At 40.8% G+C, this 22,500-nt stretch overlaps 1 protein-coding gene across 3 annotated transcripts in view; it reads right to left on the bottom strand.

The window, feature by feature from the left end:
* LOC311063685 (estrogen-related receptor gamma-like) overlaps positions 1-22,500 on the bottom strand; it is a 65,724-nt gene that overhangs the window by 40,687 nt on the left and 2,537 nt on the right. For 2 of the 3 annotated variants that reach the window (XM_084083228.1, XM_084083229.1), the window contains exon 1: positions 4,107-4,237. The exons of the other annotated variant lie outside the window; for it this stretch is intronic. In XM_084083228.1, coding sequence (XP_083939354.1) covers positions 4,107-4,162 — 56 coding nt within the window. In that variant the 5' untranslated portion in view covers positions 4,163-4,237. Of the gene's footprint in view, positions 1-4,106; positions 4,238-22,500 lie in introns of those variants that run through there. 3 annotated transcript variants of the gene reach the window in all.

Here is a 22,500-nt window from a genome sequence, read left to right as displayed (position 1 = left end):
AAAGCGCCTTTGAAATGTTCAAGTGCGCCACAAAAAAAAACACTGCTCTATGACCTGGAACTGTGTAATTTTTTGATTTGAGATAAAAAAAGCATTATTTTACACTTTGGGCTATTCAAAAATAGCAGATATACAAGCTCATAGCGCGGCACCGAGTGCCGCGCTGTGAGCTTGTATATCTGCTATTTTTGAAAAATCATAAAAATGTGTGCAAATCTTTGAATATATATATTTTTAAAGCGAACATTTGTAACTCAAATCTTGTAACTCAAATCAATGTTGAGATATCCGCAACCAAATACATATCATTTTGGGTGGACAGGGTGGTCCCTGACATGGTCAAAAATAGTTTGAGAACCACTGATATTCCAGAAAACTGTTTCCTGGAAACACCTTTCCGGATTCCTGGAAAGGGTTAAATGACTGAAATCAGTCCTGGCGACTGCGAACTTTAATCCGTGTGTGTGTGTGTGTGTGTGTGTGTGTGTGTGTGTGTGCGTGCGTGCGTGCGTGCATGTGTGTGTGTGTGTGTGCATGCGTGTGTGTGTGTGTGCGTGTGTGCAGGGGATGATCTGCACTCTCCAGGCGGTCCCTAGTCTCTCCCCATTCCTTTATCTTCTTCCCCGTGTCACCGGCAATCAGCTAGCCCCGCCCACATAACACCTCGTTATTTACGCTTGAGTCACGCTATGGCCGCCGTCGCGTGAGGCAGAAATTAGCAGATCTGCAAGCTGTGTGCGACGCGTTGTGAGCTTGTAGATCTGGCTAATCTCGCGCAGTGGTGGAAAGTAACTAAGAACATTCACTCAAGTGCTGTACTTAAGTACAATTTTGGCGTATTTTTTACTTTACTGGAGTATTTGCAATTTTTGGTACTTTTACTTCTACTCCACTACATCTCAGAGGCAAATATTGTACTATTGTAATATTGTTACTCCACTACATTTATCAGACAACTTTAGTTACTAGCTACGTTGTAGATTTTGGTTGGTAATACAAAACATACATTAACCACTTCAATAACCACTTCAATATACATTTCGGCCGATTGAAAATAACCGATCTACCGAGTACGACGTGAAGCTAGTCCTCGGTGTTGCCATATTCTGTGAGAGAAACAAGCAACCAGCTCCATGTCGTTCTGCATGAACGGCAGCTCATAAGTGCATGTTTGAGTGTCAGTACACTGCATAATGAGGATTAGTGGGAAAAAAACGAACTTTGGAGCTGCTAAAATAGGTGATTTTCGTTTATACACAGCACTCCATTATGCCAGTGGAAGGGGTCTCTACAATGGACAACAGATGCTTCTATGAAAAATCAACTGCCCCTGTTATGTTGGTGAGTGATTAGCAACACATCAAAGCAAACATGTAAAATGACTGGAATTCTCCTTTAAGTAAGAAATGTGAGTACTTTTTCCACCACTGTTCATTTGCCTCACACTCAAGGGTTTCACTAATCACTCAGTTATTAGTACAACTTACAAGCATTGAAATGCTGGTATTGACATGCTCCACTGGCTGTGCTGCTGACAGTAACCAGATATAACGTACCGGCTATAAAGATATCGAACACAGTTTGAGTCAAAACAAGTAAACAGGTAAAAAAAAAAAAAACTTTCATGAGTTTGTTTACTAAGCCTGTCAGCATTATGGTAATGTAAACACCAGCGTATTGACCACACAACACCACAGACAAAAGATAGAAAGAGAAAAAAACGGTACATAAACATGCAAGTGCAAACCAATGCAAACAAAAGACACACTTGTTGTAGTGACAACATCTCCCCTGGGCTATACGCTGGAGAGAACCACCGCAACGCTCATCATTATGGCCCAGTTTAGCTCCAAGACACAGTACACATTTCAGGAGGCTCCGTTGCTGGTAATTAATAACTAATGTGAACACGCTTCATTAAGCCGATTCTACATGTCTCCTAAATCTCAACAGTATTCTGAAAAACGCATGTTTCTATATCAGTGGTGCTCAATCTTTTTCATGTCAAGGACCCCCAAAATGATATGTATTTGGCCGCGGAGCCCCATCAAAATATGTTGTTCCAGGGACCCCCCCAGAAGCAAAGATTTGAGTTAAAAATGTTCGCTTTAAAAATATACATATTCAAAGATTTGCACACATTTTCACGATTTTTCAAAAATAGCAGATATACAAGTTCATAGCGCTATGAGCTTGTATATCTGCTATTTTTGAATAGCCCAAAGTGTAAAATAATGCTTTTTAGCTCAAATCTAAAAATGACACAGTTCCAGGTCTTGGGTTAAAAGAATCATTGATCATTGAAATGCAGCAACGAGACTGTAAATATTCAAGAAAGCATTAAAAATGGATTCCTTTCTTTTCAGTCAAGGTTGCGGTGATACTTAATTGTTTATTTAGTGGTAGATTTCCACTCTCCAAAGTTCTCCAGTAATTACTAAAATCACCATACAACTTCTGTCATATCGTCTTAACTGAATTAAATAAGACATTTCTACAAACATGTACAGTAAGTACAGTACAAATGGACCCTTATTAAGGGTCCATTTGGTTATATTTGTGCACATTCAGAGTTAAACTAACCTAAAGGATTTGCCAGTGTAGCAAATCAAGTCACATCGCACGCTCATCTCCCAAACACGCACGCGCGCGCGCGCACGCACGCACGCAGACACGCACACACACACACACACACACACACACACACACACACACACACACACACACACACACACACACACACACACACACACACACACACACACACACACACACACACACACACACACACACACACACACACACACACACACACACACACACACACACACACACTCTGTCTGCATCGTCTGCATCCACCGTATACGGTTCAGGTTCTCAGTACAGCCTGACTGACCCATGCCCGTCCTAATGTCAGTGACTGACCCATGCCCGTCCTAATGTCATTCAGCCCCAGACCAACCATTACAGATGTTTTGACCCATATTTTGTCAAAATGCAAAAGTTTTCTGATAAATTTGAATTTGGAAAAAACATGATTACAGATTACTGGTTTGATTAGTTTCTATTTGAGAGCAAGTGAATATAAATACATAAAGTGAATATATTTTATTTCACCAATGCCCTATTTTTTTTTTTAAATCATGAGGGTTGGAAATCATTTTCTTTTCTCTTCTTTGTTGAACGTTTGAAAAGTTTCACCATAGAGGCGCCGCATGCAGTTTGAAAGTGGTTAAATATCAAGACACGTGGGCTGCAAAATTCAAACAAACAATTTAAAAAAAAGCAGAATAACGGCCTTTAAATATCGGCTTAACAGATCTATGGGTCTGTCTCTGGTATTGAGGACAGACAACACATGCAGGACTGCTGTTGGTTTGACAGTGAAGACACCAGTTCATCTGGCAGAGAGACACTAGAGTAGAGTAGAGAGAGAGTAGAGTACAGTACTGTCTCTGTGTCAGAGAAGACAGTTCATCTGGCAGAGAGACACTAGAGCAGTGGTTTTCAACCAGTGGTCCGGGGACCACCAGTGGTCCTTGAGGGGGTTCCAGGGGGTCCCCAGCGAAATTAGTTAACATAGCCTCAGAATCATTTTAACCACTTAGCTTTGGCTATTCAAAAATAGCAGATCTACAAGCTCATAGCGCGGCACCGAGTGCCGCGCTATGAGCTTGTAGATCTGCTATTTTAGAAAAATCTAGAAAATGTGTGCAAATCTTTGAATATATTTATTTTTTAAAGAGAACATTTTTAACTCAAATCTTTCCTTCTGGGGGTCCCTGGCACAAAAAAAAATCAGATGGGGGTCCGCGGCCAAATGTATATCAATTTAGGGGTCCTTGGCATGAAAAAGGTTGAAAACCACTGCACTAGAGTAGAGTACCGTCTCTGTGTCAGACTGGTACAGTAGGTAAAACACTATGCAAGTACAGAGTCAAGTAGAGCAAATGGGTCTCAAACTTTTAAAGTGTCAAGGATCAGCCTCTGTACTCTGTCAGAGTTACAGACTTGTAAAGGGTCTCTCAGGGGTCTCGAGGAACCTGCGAGAGAGACCCTTGAGACCCCCACCGCCGCTAGAGTAATAGAGTATATAGAGTACTTACTCGGTGTCAGAGTGGTAGGTGAAACACTCGGGCAGGTAGAGCTCCACTAGATCCATGTGGGCAGCCGGGCCGGGCACTGCCACCCACTGAAGAGAAGACCCACAGAACCACCAACCAACCTGCTATCTGTCTATAGGCTGTGGGCACTGCCACCCTCTGAAGAAAAGACCCAACCAACACTCCTGTCTATGGAGACTGTTTCTTTCTATTCTTCTCCCTCTCCTTCTTTAAGTATAGAGGTCTCTCTCTCTCTCTCTGTGTCTCTCTCTCCTTCTTTTAGTAGAGGTCTCTCTCTCTCTCTTATAAACCCTCCTGTCTGGCAGCTTTCACTTAACTGTTCCCTCTCTCTCCCTTTTATTGTGTCTCTTCTTCCCTTGGTCTGCCTCTCTCTACCTCTCTCTCTCCTGTTGTGCTGCGGTGTCGATCGCTCTCATTGTTCCTCTGTCAGTCACTCTCACACTGTCGTCCTGCGTGTGCGTGTGCGTGTGCGTGTGTGTGTGTGTGTGTGTGTGTGTGTGTGTGTGTGTGTGTTTCTCTCTCTGAAGCACCTCTGACTGACTGACTGACTGACTGACTGCCTACTAGCTGGCTGTGTGACAAGGAGGAGAGAGTGTCCCAACTGGCCAGGCTGGGCCGTCCTGCATATCATAACCACACCATTTGAATGGCCCTCCCCCCTGGCCCACACAAAGCCGCCCTCTGATTGGCTCCCTCGCCTCAGCCAATGAGGGCCCCAGGATGCAGCCTCTATAGTCTTGGCAGGTAGCCATAGCAAAGGATTCTTGGTAAAGAGGATGGTGGAGGGTATTTTAAACTACATGCTATGTGGCACTAAAGCACTTTGTGAAAATGAGGTTAAAGTCAATTTGACAATTTAAGTGTTTAGAAGACGCTCTTTATCCAGAGCGACTTACAGTAAGCATGGTAAACAAATATATAGCCTATATGTGCACTTACTGTACACTGTCTCTCTGCACATCAAATGCAGAGAGACAGTGTAAGTGCCTCTGTAAACTATAGGATCACAGGTAAACCAAGAACCTTAGCATCACTATAAACAATATACTATCGACCAGTGGTGGAAAAAGTACTCTCAAAAGTACAGTATCAATACTGCCATGTAGAAATACTCTGTTACAAGTAAAAGTCCGGAATTTAACATGTACTTGAGTAAAAGCACATAAGTATTGGAATTGAAATGTACTGAAATTACCGAAAGTATAAAAGTACTCCTTATGCAGAATGTCCCATTTCACAAGTTTTCACAAGTTAATTTTTTTTTTTTTTAAACGTTTGAAAATAGCAGATCCACAAGCTGGTTAAGGTGGTTAATGCATGTTTTGTAATAATAATTCAAATCAAAGTTATAAGTAACTAAAGTTTTCAAATAATTGTAGTGGAGTAAAAGTACAATATTTGCCTCTGAGATGTAGTGTAGTAGAAGTAAAAGTACTGAAAACTGGAAATACACGAGTAAAGTAAAAATTCCTCAAATTTGTACTTGAGTAAATGTACTTTCCACCACGACTATCAACATAATAATCTGTACATTAAAACTATAGGATACCAGGTAAACAATGAACCTGGCATCTGTCTATACATAACATCTAAATTACATTTTAACCTTTGCATAAGTATGCAATGGTCGTCAAGGCTAGGGCTGTAGTGCTACGGGCAGCGACATAGAGAGAGATAGTTGCACCACGCTTTGATCTCGCCTCCTGTAGTTCCAAACATTGGAACTACACACAGTCCAAACATTGGAACTACACACAGTTTCATTAGGGTTACCCTAACCCTACTGTATATAGCATTCGGAGATTGTGAAATAGTTGTCTGGCTACGCGAGACTACTCTCATAGTAATCTCTCAAGAACAGATTCAGAGCTGCGCTACTGAATCTGTCCGTAGCCCCGTTCAGAACGTGTCAAAATTAGCCTACAAGTGGGCTTGCCTTCAGATCAGGAAGCAGGCCGGATTTACATGTGTGCGTTCAATTCCCACTTGAAACAAACCCAAACTCATTTAACAATAGCGTCCTCGAAGCCGACAAAACCACGGAAAGTTAGTAACATTTTAACTTGTTCTTTCATCATAGAAACAAGTGGGCTTAAAACCAAAACGATCCATGTTCCGTGGAGAAATATTGTTAGTGGGAATGAAAACATAGTCGCACCACCGGAAGAGGCGGGCTGAGGGCAGACCAAACGGGCCTATTTCCTGTACCCACGTTCAATTGAGTGGTCCCCCCAGAGTCAAATTCAAAGGTAAAAACAGCAGAGGGTGTGTTTTTCCTTTTTTTTTTACCTGGATTCCCAGATTGCTTTCATAGTTATACCACGCTGGCTATAGGTGCAGTCTCAGGGACGTGCACAGATAGACTCTAGGTGGCGCTAGAGCACCTGCCCTTTGCCCTCTTGACCAGAAGTGCCCTTTTTCAGTTTACAGCAGGGGTCTTCAACAGGGGGTCCTCAGAGTTACTACAGGGGGTCCGCCAATTCTTTATGTGATATGATTTTTCTTTTTACCATAACCACTCGAAACCTAGCATCCCTTTTCTGAGGAGAACTTTAACCAAATATAGCGGATCTACAAGCCCACAACGCCTCGCGCTGCGAGGCGTTGTGGGCTTGTAGATCGGCTATTTTTGGCAAAGAGGTATAGGTGTAGAGGGAAAAAAGAGCAGACCAAGTCAACAAAAAAAAAGTATAATTTACTTGAGCACCTGCCCCTCAAAATGTCTGTGCACGCCACTGTGCAGTCTGAAGAGGTGAGTCTTCGGGTAACGGCGGAAATATTGGGAGTGAATCTGCACAGTTGTAACTGCAATGTGGAGTTCGTGCCACAGTTTGGGAGCCAGGAGGTAGAAGAAGAGTCTGGGACATGTGAAGAGTTATCTGTGTCATTTTTAGATTTCTTTGGAGCTTGGAGATTTCTCACAGAGCTATAAGACAGTGTGCGTGTAGACTCCTTCCTCTGATCATTAGGAGGGTAATAGGGCTTATTGCAGGTGAAACACACAGCACTAGCTGGGCACTAAACCTTGATCTGCTAATCTGCCGTGTGGCCATGTGCCAACACTGACTCTACCCCCACACACAGAGTGCCACGCTACGAGCTTATAGATCTGCTATATAAATAAAAAAAAGTGCAAATCTTTGAATTTATATATATTTTTCAAAGCGAACATTTTTAACTCAAATCTTTGCCCCTGGGGAATTTTACAAATGTCTTAACAGTTTGTTTTTTGAAAAAGAAAAAAATGTTGCTATAATATCAGTGGTTCTCAAATATTTTCATGTCAAGGACCCCCAAAATGCTATGTATTTGGCCATGGACCACCATCTCAAAATATTTTGTTCCAGGGAAAAATAAACAAACTGTCTCTGCGATATTGTCAGGGAGGAGGTTCTGTATCGTTTATGATAGTCAGTCACTCATATTTGATACAGTCTGTTTCTGGCGAAAATTTTACTAATTCGGTGGAAGTAACATTATCGTTTTCTCACCGTCAGTTGATGCTTCATATCCATAAGAGTCAAACCGCCGGGGTCACTTGTTTATTTTTGGAACACAGTTCTTATTTGACACGATATTAAACACGTCTATGGGGATTCTGAACGGGGGGGAAAAGTGAGACCCAGGTAGGATGTGTAAATTACGTCAGACTTCGGTGCTCTATTGGCTTGTTATTAAGCCAATAACTTGATGACCAGCGGACCAGTAGGCAGGGGTTATTGGCTTAGGAATCCTACAAAAACGCAAACATATCATTTTGGGGGTGAACCAAAGTATCCCTTTAGGGTTAATGCTCTCGATGCTTAATCAAGTTCCTCTTTTATTGTCATTCATAACTTTACTGCAGAACGAGAATTATGTTGCAATGCCTTAATATGCTTAAATGCTTAAAGGAGGAGTACACCCATTCAACCCATCTTCATAATTGATCCTCACTAATGCTCATTATAAGATGAGCAACGTTTCTGTCTCAGAGGAGGGCTGTGGACCGTTCAGAAACCTGCCTGCCACGTTTGGTCATTTCATATTTCTTAATTTTTTTTAACACATTACACGCCAAGAACGCAGATCTGCGCTCTGTTATCAAATTACTGTATATATTTTTTGAAAATTCCACAAGGGGCGCCCTAACACAGCTTTGGAATGATCCCTTGTCACTCAGAGAAGAAGTAGTCGGATGTGACGTCGTTCCAAAAAAACAGACATCCGTCCACCCCAACTATAGGATTTTTAGAAAAACACTCCTAACTCAGTTTCTTTTTTTACCCGTTTTCAACGGGCCATAGCCCAGTGGTGGCTTATCCAACGGGCTTGAGGTGCTGAAGCACAGGGCACCAACCTTGGGGGGGGGCACCAAACGGCGTGAGAAAAATAAAATAAAACGGCGAAGAACGCCGAAATGTAGAAGCAGGGCTGCTAAAGGGGCGCTACAACATTCAAACACGCCGGTGAAGCGCCATTCTTTTTCGACGTGCTTTTTGGTGAAAACAAGCCACATTCAACTGCCAATAACTATGGAAAGAATTGTCACAGCGGCACGCCTTTTTTTTCTCAGATTCTACGAGACCTCCCTACGTCTTTTAAAGTGATCGGTGGGTGGATCGTTGTGGAGGATAATATTCTATGATTTTTCAAAAGTTAGTGAAAACGCTCTGAATCGCTGGCAAGGACATTTTTTTTTAACTCTGCAGTCAATGAGTTGTTAATAATAACAGAAAGAATAATTTGCTTACGTTGGGCCAGCGCTCAGCGCAGACGTTACAGCGAGCATGTAACAGCATGTTACACGTTTTCACTAAAACGGTGAAAACAATCTACACCATATATTATAAAAAATAATAATCCGTACATTGAAACTACATAGGATACCAGCTATAGCAGGGGTGATGCAACTTTGATGATGGAGAGGGCCACTATATTTCCACACTCACTCCAGAGGGCCACATTGTATTTTAACTTTTTTTTGTAAATTAATGCCATTCTATGCCACACAAAAGTACAAAAATAGCCGATCCGGTGCGACGCGTTTTGAGCTTGTAGATCTGCTATTTTTTGCTATTTTTGAATTGGAATCCCGATTTTTTGCTATTTTTGAATAGGTATCCTGAAAAGTAACATTCTTATTCAATTTCAATGCATTTAGTTTGTTAACTTTATGAACTTAAATACAAATACATTGGACATAAATGTAATATTAGTCATTAAGCTACTAATATAGACTGAAGTCATTAAAGCGGGTCATGTTTGGAATTGTAACAGCTGAAATCAATAATATATCAGTATTTCCAATATTAACCTGCGGGCCACATTAAGTGAAGGTGGGGGCCGCATGTGGCCCCCGGGCCGCCAGTTGCCCATGTATGAGCTATAGGGTAAACCTGGCCTCTATAGTCACTCCCGTGAGGCCCCGGTTTGACTGAAGCCAGATGAGCTAAATGAGTATCATGTAAGCTGTGGTGATCAGTGCGTCCTAATCCACTTTAAACACAACATTGTCCTGGCATCAACTCGGGGCCATGTCACCCCAACAAGAGGATTACCTGAGAGAACACACACACACACACACACACACACACACACACACACACACACACACACACACACACACACACACACACACACACACACACACACACACACACACACACACACACACACACACACACACACACACACGTATGCATGTGTGCACAGCAAACATCAACATTAAGCCTGACTTACAGTATATGCTTCGAAAATAGCCCATATACAAGCTCACACACATGCATTTTGGCCCTAAAATCCCTGCAATTAGACCCCTTAACAGACGGCGTCACACTGATGAGAACCAGTATGCGCGGCGCGCAGGGCAGGCTGGCACCAAATGAACCCCATTCTGTCAGGTCTCGCCTCACTAGCCAACACACAAGAAGAGGTTGAATTAACTGAAACCAGCGAAACCAGTGGCGTGCACAGACATTTTGAGGGGCAGGTGCTCAAGTAAATTATACTTTTTTTTTGGTTTACTTGGTCTGCTCTTTTTTCCCTCTACACCTATACCTCTTTGCCAAAAATAGCCGATCTACAAGCCCACAACGCCTCGCAGTGCGAGGCGTTGTGGGTTTGTAGATCGGCTATTTTTGGCTAAAGTTCTCCTCAGAAAAGGGATGCTAGGTTTCGAGTGGTTATGGTAAAAAGGAAAATCATATCACATAAAGATTTGGCGGACCCCCTGTAGTAACTCTGAGGACCACCTAGGGGTCCCGGACCCCCTGTTGAAGACCCCTGCTGTAAACTGGAAAAAAAAACTTTTTTTTTTTTCTTTCTTTCAAAATGGCACTTCTGGTCAAGAGGGCAAAGGGCAGGTGCTCTAGCACCACCTAGAGTCTATCTGTGCACGTCCCTGAGCGAAACCCCGAAACAATATGTTGGGAATTGATTGCATGAAACAATCACCCATGTGTGTCCAGTCTCAATGTTGGTAAACAAATACTTTGTCTATATGATTATTGCGAGCGTTTTTTTAAAAATGATCTTTATCACTAACCCCCAGGATAGCATCATGTTCTTAAATGTAGTTGTTGTTTTTAAAATGTTAAAACTGTTTTGTATTAGTTCATGTTGTTCTGTCTTTGTTTTCTTCTGTGTTTATGGCAGTGGACCACAATGGAATTTGATTTGATTTGATTTATTTAATTGCTTTCAGCCAACAAGGTTATAAAAAGACAATCGAGGACAATAATAATAAACACAGAAAAGTCATGGACTTATTTCCGCTTGTAGTCCCCTTACACAAACCCATAGATACTGACAAACATAAATAACACAAAATACATCAATTTGCAAAACATAATTTACATCAGACAAAGACACATATGAAAACATATCATAACAATAGCCTAAAAATAAATAATTGAAGAGTTCCAAAACACGTGCGCTCAGTCACACAATAAGCTTCGGCTTTTTTGTGTTCATCTACCTTGGCGTTATTTTTATTGCTGTATTTTAATGCCAATAACTTTTTTTCTATTTCTCCCTGATGTTCTGATCTGACCCCATGCATTCATTCATTCATGCATGCAGTGTTATGTGTTAATGTGTAGTGTTAGTGTTATGTGTTAATGTGTAGCTCAGATAAAGGGCCAGACTGCAGACTGTGTGGAGTAGGAGCTTATCTCATGTCAAACAACTCACATTAAAGACACACGCAGCGCTAACGCCCTGACGTGGCGCGTACTGTACACAATTTACTGTACACACTTTATGTGTTACTCACCCTGTATGTACGTGTGCTTTTACAATAACATGAAGACGTCTGCCTGGTTCAGGAATGACACATCAGGGAGTTGTGCAGTGTGCACGCACGCACGCACGCACACACACACACACACACACACACACACACACACACACACACACACACACACACACACACACACACACACACACACACACACACACACACACACACACACACACACACACACACACACACACACACACACACACACACACACACACACACACACACACCGCAGAGTTGACAGAGAGTTGACAGATAAAAGCAGTGTGATTTCTAGCGGTATAGATAACATATAGTTTTATATCCCTATCATAAAAGCAGAGACAGACACAGACTGCGTGACTAGCGCTGTGACTACGTACGTCCGTCTTTTATCTCCAGGCGTTAATGTAACACATCTAAATTACCTACGCTCCAACATTATCTTCAATAAACCATTTAGGAAGCCAAATGTTGACTTTATTAGCCGAGTAGCCTCTTATCTCCAGTCCAACGCACGGCCTTTTTACTTTGGCAGCTGCCATCAATGAACGGCTCGTTATCGGTGCTGGAAAAAAAGTACTTTTACTTAAGTAAAACATGTGAATAACATGTTTTACTTAAGTAAAAGTATCAAAACAAGTTACAAGTAAAAGTCCGGAATTCTTACAACTACAAAAGTATTGGTATCAAAATGTACTTAAGAGTACCAAAAGTAGAAAGTACTCATTATGCAGAATGTTCCATTTCACAAGTTTTCAAATGTATAAAATGTATAAAAAATCTTTTGAAAACAGCAGATCTACAAGCTCACAATGCGACGCATTGTGAGCTTGTAGATCGGCTATTTTCAAATGGCCGAAATGTATATAGGGCCGAAGTGGTTAATATACGTTTTGTAATAATAATCAAAATCTACAAAGTAACTACAGTTTTCAAATAGATCTAGTGGCGTAAAAGTACAACATTTGGATCCGAGATGTAGTGGAGTAGAAGTAAAAGTATTGGAAATTGGAAATGCTCAAGTAAAGTACAAGTGCCTCAAAATTTTACTTAAGTACAGTACTTGAGTACATGTACTTAGTTGTAAAAATAGTGTAAAACCCTACTCACTTTCAAAACTGCCCTAAAGAAACACCTCCAGGAGGCTGCAATTCCAAACTGGCCCTTGTCAAAGTCCTAACCTAACCCCCCCAGCAAACCCCTCCCTGAACTTTTTCCTCCTGTATATATTTCTTATGTTTCATACCAGTAACCTGCAAGCTGATTGTATGACATTCTGTATAGTAGTGTGTATATCTGTCTGTCTCTTATATGTCATCATGATTTGTGTGCATGGGGAACTCATCTTAAACAAGCTCAGTGCTTTATGAGTCTTCCAGTTTAGTAGACCTTGTATTGTGAATCTGTACTTCCATGTACTGTTATTCTCATGTCTTACTAAATAAAGTACATCAATCAATCAATCAGTTACTTTCCACTACTGGCTTGTTATATAGTTGTGGTGCGGTTGTCATATCGTCACCTTGCTAAACTAATGGCCTAAGACATGTTTTGAGGAAAAAGGATATTTTTGCCTAAGTCAGCCCCTCATGACACTGGCCACCTCTGGTAAAATCGCCCATCTCCTAACTGAAAAGGATCACGCTGTTCACTTCCCTTTTAGTATAATGGCCTAGCTCCCTAGTGTGACTTAGGCCAAAATAGGCATTTTTTTTGGGCCTAAGTCACATGGTTTTGTGACTTAGGCCAAATTATTTACTGATTTAGGCCATTTTTTTTGGGCCCAAGTCAGATTTAATCGTATTTAAACCTATTTAAATCTCTTATGTTACATAACTGACAGGCAGTGTTATTTTTATTTTAATAGCCATAATTTGTTATAAACATTTTGGGTGAAATGATTAAGAAATATCATATAGTTTTGTTTTGGATCAGTTTTAAATTTTTCCTGAAAAACTTAAAAAAAATGCCATTTGTTTAGCAAGGCGACGATATTCAGAACACATAAGCGGCTAATTCGTCCTCTTTGGTCTCTCCGAGTTTGAAATGAAAACAAACATGATTATGATTTTGATATCAGCGCCGCTGATAACCACCAGAGAAAGGCTGGTATTGTCCTTGGCACGCTGGGCGAGGGTATCAGTAGACCATAACAATAGTTAAGACACACACACACACACACACACACACACACACACACACACACACACACACACACACACACACACACACACACACTTGACTCGGCCCTGAGTGGCGTCTGGCCGAGGCACTTGGGAGTTAAAAGAACTTTAGTGAGTAGTTCATTATCACAGATTGATAAAGAAATAGAGCTCATTACTACACGACCCGCTTATCCAAATCACTTTCCTTTCAAACGCACTGCCTGCCAGAGAGTCTCCTGTAAACTGAGGAAAAAGGTTTGGCTGCATGGGTCAGCTAAGTATAGGGTTTAAAGCAGTGGTGGAAAAAGTACTCTCTCACACTCTTTACTTAAGTAAAAGTATCAATACTGCCAAATAGAAATACTCTGTTACAAGTAAATGTCTAGAATTAAAAATGTGCTCGAGTAAAAGTACAAAAGTATTGGCATCAAAATGTACTTAAAGTACCAAAAGTAAAAGTACTAAAATGTTTGAGAATAGCAGATCTACAAGCTCACAACGCGTCGCGATGCGACGCGTTGTGAGCTTGTAGATCGGCTATTTTCAAATAGCCTAGGTATAAAATAGGGCTGAAGTAGTTAATGTAGGTTTTATAATATCATCATTTATATCTGAAAAGTAACTAGTAACTAACGTTTTCAAATAATTGTAGTGGAGTAAAAAGTACAATATTTGCCTCTGAGATGTAGTGGAGTAGAAGTAAAAGTATTAGTTGCTTTCCACCACTGGGTTTAAGTGGTTTGAAAAAAAGGAGGGAAATAATTGAATAAAAACTACATATTATATAATTGATATCATATTAATTGAAGGGGCTATTTGGAACCCCCTCAAGGACGCATGAGGGACCCACTGGTGTAGCAGAGTGTTTCAACATCAGCACCCTGACTCTGTTTGAGCAGAATGGAACAGAGCCTTCATTAGTATCATTGGTAACACCTTTGAAGGTAAGTAAGGAGGAGGCCCGATTTCTATCAAATATGGCTGCCATGCATAGAGCCTTCAGATTCAAATGAATCAAATGTTTATCAAACTCAACACACGCTGGAAGTTTGGCGTCCAAAGCATCTGTAGGAGAAAGAAAAGCAATACGGGCCGCTGCCAGGCTTTACAAACACACTTTAAAAACACACATGCACGACGAAACGCACAAAGACAAAGACACACACACACACACACACACACACACACACACACACACACACACACCAGCACTCAGCTTGAGGTGGTGTAATGTGCTTAGCTTCTGTCTGACTCACATCCATCCATCAATTACTGACACACTGTGTGCAAACACACCATTGTCACACACACACACACACACACACACACACACACACACACACACACACACACACACACACACACACTGTATAAGCCCTCTCACACACTGCAACACGAGAGAGAGAGGGAGTCCGAAATAGAGTTGATTTGATTGATTGATTGATTGATTACTTTATTGACGGTAAGGTAGGAGTTAAAAACACGGCAGATGGACGAGACGAAAACCATGTGTGTCCATTAAACATTCAACACTCAAACAACTGTACAAAACAACGACAGCACAACGGAAAACTACAACTACAGCACAATATAGGAAGTCTAAATGTACAGTTTACATTCATGATGACATAATGGGGGGGAGGGGGGTAAGACACATGCAGGAAGGGCGGCCAGGGAACACATTTAGCAGAGAAAGAGAAAGAGAGAGAGAGAACGAGAGAGAGATTTTGTTTGAAAATAGCAGATCTGCAAGCTCACAACGCGTCGCGATGCGATGCGTTGTGAGCTTGTAGATCTGCTATTTTCAAATAGCCGATGTATACAGTAGGGGCCCTATTTTCAGAGCCTGGTTCCAGACAAATCTGCAAAAAAAATTGCCCTTGAGAGAGAGAATTGCTGGGAAGATTGGAAAGAAAAGAGAAAGGGACATCTACATAGTAAGGTCCTCAGTCCTCGTGTATTTAACTATTCTGGGCCTATAGGTGAAACCCAGTGGTGTAAAGTAACTAAGTACATTTACTTAAGCACTGTACTTAAGTAGAATTTTGAGGTATTTGTACTTTACTTGAGTATTTCCAATACTTTTACTTCTACTCCACTACATCTCAGAGGCAAATATTGTACTTTTACTCCACTACATTACCTTGAAAACTTTAGTTACTAGTTACTTTTCAGATATAAATTATGATATAATGAAACATACATTAACCACTTTAAACTTATTTTATACCTAGGCTATTTGAAAATAGCCGATCTACAAGCTTACAAGGCGTCGCATCAGGGTTCCTTGAAGGGGTTCCAAATCTGAGCGTCTACAAAATGGACCCTTATGAGTCCCATCCTTGAAATAAAAAAAGTACACTATAGCATTGACGACAGCTGCCAAACTAAAAGGCCATGTGTGGAGATAAGAGGCTGCTTGGCTGTAAAGTCAACATTTGTCTTCCTAAATGGTTTATTGAAGATAATATTGGAGCGTGTTACATTAACTCTGTCTGTTACACTTTAGATAAATGAACACTTGAGGATTTTTCTTTTCTTTTGACTGCGTAGACGAAGAGATAAACCACGAGATATCACACCAAGCTGATGCAACTGTGTGTGTGTGTGTGTGTGTGTGTGTGTGTGTGTGTGTGTGTGTGTGTGTGTGTGTGTGTGTGTGTGTGTGTGTGTGTGTGTGTGTGTGTGTGTGTGTGTGTGTGTGGTAGTTTGATTCCTTTAAATAGAATAGAGGGAAACGATATAAAATGATGGATTGATTGACAGATGAGCACTTGGAAGAAGGTATTGGTTTCATCGTATTGATCTGGTGCACGCACACACACACACACACACACACACACACACACACACACACACACACACACACACACACACAGTGTGGGAACCTTAGAAAGACCTCAGGGACGACCTTATGGCACATTAAGCCAGAGTCGTGTCACTTAATGCCAGCGGGAGCCACTGCCATGCACCCTCACTGGGTCTCTCATCTCCCCGTCCTATACGGGCCCCTAGGGGCCCCAGAGCCACGGAAATGACTCAGAGCTTTGGTTTATATATATATATCGTTGTTGCTGTCGGGGGCAAAAATCTCTCATCTCCATATTTAACCCTTCCATTGTGTTAGGGTCATTTTTGACCCGTTTAAATAGGTAAAAAAGTACCCTTTACATTTCTTTATTGGAACAGGGCTTCATGATATCCTCAGAAACCGCTATTTTAACGCAACAGAATTCATTACCACCATTTTTGTTCATTCTGATGGTCTCTCATAAAAAAAAAGTGACATCTGTGGTGTTAAGGGTTAAATTTGACCCGGCAGAGAAGTGTGGCTCAATTCCCCCCAAATTGTCAATATTCAATGTTTACATGTTTTTAGAGTGAGAGAGACTTGTCCTCAATTAGCATTTGCTATTAGGAGTAAAATAAAGTGTGGGTTTATGAAAAATAAATGACTTTTTACTTTCTATGGTATACGGGTCAATATTTAAAAAACTGAAACCTTTTTTTCTTTTTTTTAAGTGTGTTCTAATATTAGTCTATTATAGCTAGATAACATCATTATCCATTGTCTTGAAAGATGAAACCCTAACCCAAAATAATATTTTAAAAAGTGTTTACATGGATAAGATAAGATAAGATAACAAGTCAGCTATGAGGTGGGAGATAAAGAATTATGAAAATCATTTTGACCACTGCCGCAAAAATTGCTTGTTCAGGGTGGGATTGTCGGGTCTCTTCTCTACATGTAAAGTGTCTTGAGACAACTTGTTGTGATTTGACACTTTAATAAAATTGAATTGAAAATTGAATTGACCCGCTAACACCAAAAGTGTATACAGTACACAATGCAAGGGTTAAATTAATGCCATTTTTACCTTTTCTTTGCCTTTTTTAACCATAAACCCGAGTTGTACTTTGCATGTCAGTGTAAAGCTCACAACATGTCTCATATGTAGATCTGCTCTGGCTAGAAGCCTAACCCCAACCTCAATCTTTTCCTAAGTGTAAGCCTAACTGCTAAAATATGTTTGTTTTGTTTTTACCATAAAACAAACCATTTCTCTTACATTGTCCTCACAAACAATATCTATTTCTCAAATTCTACTATACTTGTGGGGACATTTAGCACAGGTAGAGCGCGCACACACACACACGCACGCACACACACACACACACACACACACACACACACACACACACACACACACACACACACACACACACACACACACACACACACACACACACACACACACACACACACACACACACACACACACACACACACACACACACACACACACAAAATAAAACTGCTTTAGCTTGTTGCAAACTAATGCATTTCATGTTTTTTTTTTTCTATTTTGGGGATATTTTGTTGCATGAGGAATTAAGCCCCTTCCACATGGGATATGTGAATGAAAGAGACATATATATATATATATATATATTGGACAGAAATAAGCATCACAAAGTGCAACCCAAACAGGTCGTCCCATCAGCTCAGACCAGGGACCTTAGGGTGCCTGTCTGGGTTTGGCAGACAGACCCCTAAATGTTCTTGGACTGGACTGCCCCCTGGTGGAGTAATTTGTTTAGGCACCATTCAAAACAGATTGATACAAACGTCCAGTGGTGTAAAGTAACTAAGTACATTTACTCAACTACTGTACTCAAGTTCAATTTTGAGGTACTTTTACTTTGCTGGAGTATTTACAATTTTCAGTACTTTTAATTTTAACTCCACTACATCTCAGAGGCAAATATTGTACTTTTACTCCACTACAGTTATTTGAAAGCTTTAGTTACAGTACTAGTTACTTTGCAGATATAAATTATTACATTATAAAACACACATTGACCACTTTATAAATAGACTATTCGAAAATAGCCGATCTACAAGCTCACGACGCGTTGTGAGCTTGTAGATCTGCTATTTTCCAACATTTTAGTACTTTTACTTTTGGTACTTAAAGTATATTTTGATGCCAATACCTTTGTACTCTAACTCAAGTAACATTTTGAACAAAGGCCTTTTTCTTGTAACAGAGTATTTTTATAGTGTGGTATCGCTACTTTTACTTAAAACCGCGAACTCTGGTTCCCGGTTTGAACGGCTTTAAAGGGCTTTGACCCTCCTGGTCACGCTATCTCCTGTTGGCATGGCGACAGTCAGGCTTTGATCTTATAGCTGATTATATAAAGCAGGTCTCTCTAACAACATAATGGGGATTAACCAGTGGTGGAAAAAAAAGTACTCACATTCTTTACTCAAGTAAAAGTATCGATACTTCAATATCTAAGTACTCTATTACGAGTAAAAGTCTGGAATTCAAAAGTGTACTTGAGTAAAAGTCAGTGGCGTGCACAGACATTTTGAGGGGCAGGTGCTCAAGTAAATTATACTTTTTTTTGTTTACTTGGTCTGCTCTTTTTTCCCTCTACACCTATACCTCTTTGCCAAAAATAGCCGATCTACAAGCCCACAACGCCTCGCAACGCGAGGCGTTGTGGGCTTGTAGATCGGCTATTTTTGGATAAGGTTCTCCTCAGAAAAGGGATGCTAGGGTTCGAGTGGTTATGGTAAAAAGAAAAATCATATCACATAAAGATTTGGCGGACCCCCTGTAGTAACTCTGAGGACCCCCTAGGGGTCCCGGACCCCCTGTTGAAGACCCCTGCTGTAAATCTGAGACAGTAGATCGGCTATTTTCAAATGGCCGAAATGTATATAGGGCGGAAGTGGTTAATGTATGTTTTGTTTTGTAATAATAATTAACAAAATCTACAAAGTAACTAGTAACTAAAGTTTTCAAATAATTGTACAGTTAAAAAGTACAATATTTGTCTCTGAGATGCAGTGGATTAGAAGTAAAAGTACTGAAAACTGCTAAACACTCAAGTAAAGTTCAAATACCTGAAAACAGTACTTAAGTACAGTGCTTGAGTAAATGTACTTAGTTACTTTCCACCACTAGGATTAAACCCCCACAGCTTCCCCAACGAGCACCATGTTGGATTAGCCTGGTTCAGGGGGAGGGGCAGGCAGGGAGGGAGGGGGGCAGTTAAGGTGTGAAAAGTATCCCTGGCTAACGAGCCAAATATGCCTTAATAATACATAAAAATTGTCCCTTATAAATAAAATGTAAAATTAAAAACACCTTCAATAATTTATTTATTTTTTAGAAATGGTTCATCTTTCACTCAATAGGGGCGATGCCCGTCGCAAGTTGATGATGTCATTTGTCCATGTGTGCAGGGACGTGCACAGATACACTCTAGGTGGTGCTAGAGCACCTGCCCTTTGCCCTCTTGACCAGAAGTGCCCTTTTGAAAAAAACGTTTTTTTTTCTTCCAGTTTACAGCAGGGGTCTTCAACAGGGGGTCCGGGACCCCTAGGGGGTCCTCAGAGTTACTACAGGGGGTCCGCCAAATCTTTATGTGATATGATTTTTCTTTTTACGATAACCACTCGAAACCTAGCATCCCTTTTCTGAGGAGAACTTTAGCCAAAAATAGCAGATCTACAAGCCCACAACGCTGTTGTGGGCTTGTAGATCGGCTATTTGTGGCAAAGAGGTATAGGTGTAGAGGGAAAAAAGAGCAGACCAAGTAAACAAAAAAAAGTATAATTTACTTGAGCACCTGCCCCTCAAAATGTCTGTGCACGCCACTGCATGTGTGGTCCCGTCTAACGACTGGAACAATAACATTTCTAACGCGATCAGCCATTGCAGAGTGATCATAGGACCATATTCTTACTGTACAGTTTACATTGGAGGCGGGGCGGTGGCTATAAAAATCAACATAATGTACATTTAAAATCATGACCAGCTGGTATTCAGATAAAGCTCTTTAGGGAGGACTGGCACTATTTGCAATAACGGCAACTGACTTGATGCTTAAAGATAAGGCTGTGTGTGTGTGTGTGTGTGTGTGTGTGTGTGTGTGTGTGTGTGTGTGTGTGTGTGTGTGTGTGTGTGTGTGTGTGTGTGTGTGTGTGTGTGTGTGTTGCAGGCCTGCTGACTCCAACATTCCATGTGTGTGGCTGCTTACCAGAGACATGCCCGGGAACCAGGTGTGTGTGTGTGTGTGTGTGTGTGTGTGTGTGTGTGTGTCTAAAACAAACCACTTTCACTCAATTCTGTCGCTAAGCCGTGACGTTGCGCCCCGTCAGAACAACTTCCGGGTCCAATTGCGTATTTTGCTAATATGCGCAGTATATGTAAATAAATATAAAACATAAATATTATAATGTTAATAATAATAAATAAATATGTATATAAATATATATTAGCCTACTTTTTACTATGATATTAGCGTTAAAGGTAGGGTAAGTGATATTTTTTGGTTAAAACAAAAAGTATTTTGTTAAAAGGTTAAAATACTATATTCTGATAGTAATCATTGCTATAGAGTGTTTGTTCAGTAACAGATGTCTCCATGTCTCTCCAGCTCTTTAATAAACAGAAAATACATTTTTCGGTAGGTGACAAAATCTCAGCCAATCAGGAGAAAGTACCCATTTTTAAGCTTAATTTGTATAGTGTTCCAGTTCTAATTGTGTCTGCTCATTTGTTAGTGTCATCACTTCCAATTTCACTTGTTTAATCTGTATCCTGATTGAGTTCTCTGTCCTGGTTGGATAACATTGGAAATGAAACTGAAACGAAAATGTATTTTCTGTTTAATAAAGAGCTGGAGAGACAAGGACACTCCTAATACTGAACAAACACTCTATAGCAATGAGTACTATCAGAATATAGAGCTATTTAACACTTATTTTAACCAAAGAAAATCACTTACCCTACCTTTAAGACCTTTTTAATGGTTCATTTCTGAAAAAGGAGGTTATTGTAAAAAGATTTACGTGTTCCGACATGTTTGTTTACAATGAAGAGAGGACGGCGCTGGTGCCTTTTGGACCCGGACGTGACGCGTGGCTGCGAACGGCCTTTTTGCATGTAATTGAAGCGCAAGGGGGCAGAGAGTCAGCGCGCTGAAGTCAAGGCACAGACTACTGTGTTGTTGACAGACAACAGATGCACGCTTATGAGAAACAACAACAATAAAACCTGGTGAAACAGTTGCATGCATGATAAATGAAACATTCAGTCTAAATGTCCAGTAATTCGCAACTACTACTACTACTTTTGTATTTGAAACTTTACATTTCTCTAAATATTATAAACTCTCAGGACAGCCTAATACAAATATAATTTATGAAAAGGCTACTATAGGCTATACAGTGAAGTCGGACTGAATGACTGAAACGTTTTTTCTTTTTTAACTCTCTTGGTGATTATATGGCACAGTAGTTGTGGAGCAAACTGGACATTAATGTTTCCTTTTCGCGTGCGAATTACTGGACATTTAGACTGAATGTTTCATTTATCCTCATCTTGCGCTAATGCACGCAACTGTTTCGCCAGGTTTTATTGTTGTTGTTTTTCATAAGCGTGCATCCGTTGTCTGTCAACAACACAGTAGTCTGTGCCTTGACTTCAGCGCGCTGACTCTCTCCCCACACGCCCCCCGCCCCCTTGCGCTTAAACTACATGCAAAAAGGCCGTTCGCGGACGTGACGTCGGACTACAACATGACGTCAGACTTAAAAAACGAAGTACGGCATTCATTTAAGAAAAAAGTTAAAATACGGAGAAAATAGGTGTCTGCCTAACAGTATAGATGCAATGTGGCCCCCTGGAGTGAGCGTGGACATATTGTGGCCCTCTCCATCATCAAAGTCGGTGGATTCGAACCCACAACCTCCGTGGTGGTGGGCTGGGACTTTACCACTGCGCCAACCGAGCGCCCCAATTCTACTATACTTGTGGGGACAAAGGTATAGTCACACGCGCGCGCGCGCGCACACACACACACACACACACACACACACACACACACACACACAGTACAGTACTGTACTTATGTGTGCAATTTT

The sequence above is a fragment of the Gymnoscopelus microlampas genome (genome assembly GCF_963454915.1).
Source record: "Gymnoscopelus microlampas genome assembly, chromosome: 16".
NCBI classification, from domain to species: Eukaryota; Metazoa; Chordata; class Actinopteri; order Myctophiformes; family Myctophidae; genus Gymnoscopelus; species Gymnoscopelus microlampas.
The sequence above is the reverse complement of the archived record's forward strand: the minus strand, read 5'-3'. Positions and strand labels throughout refer to the sequence as shown.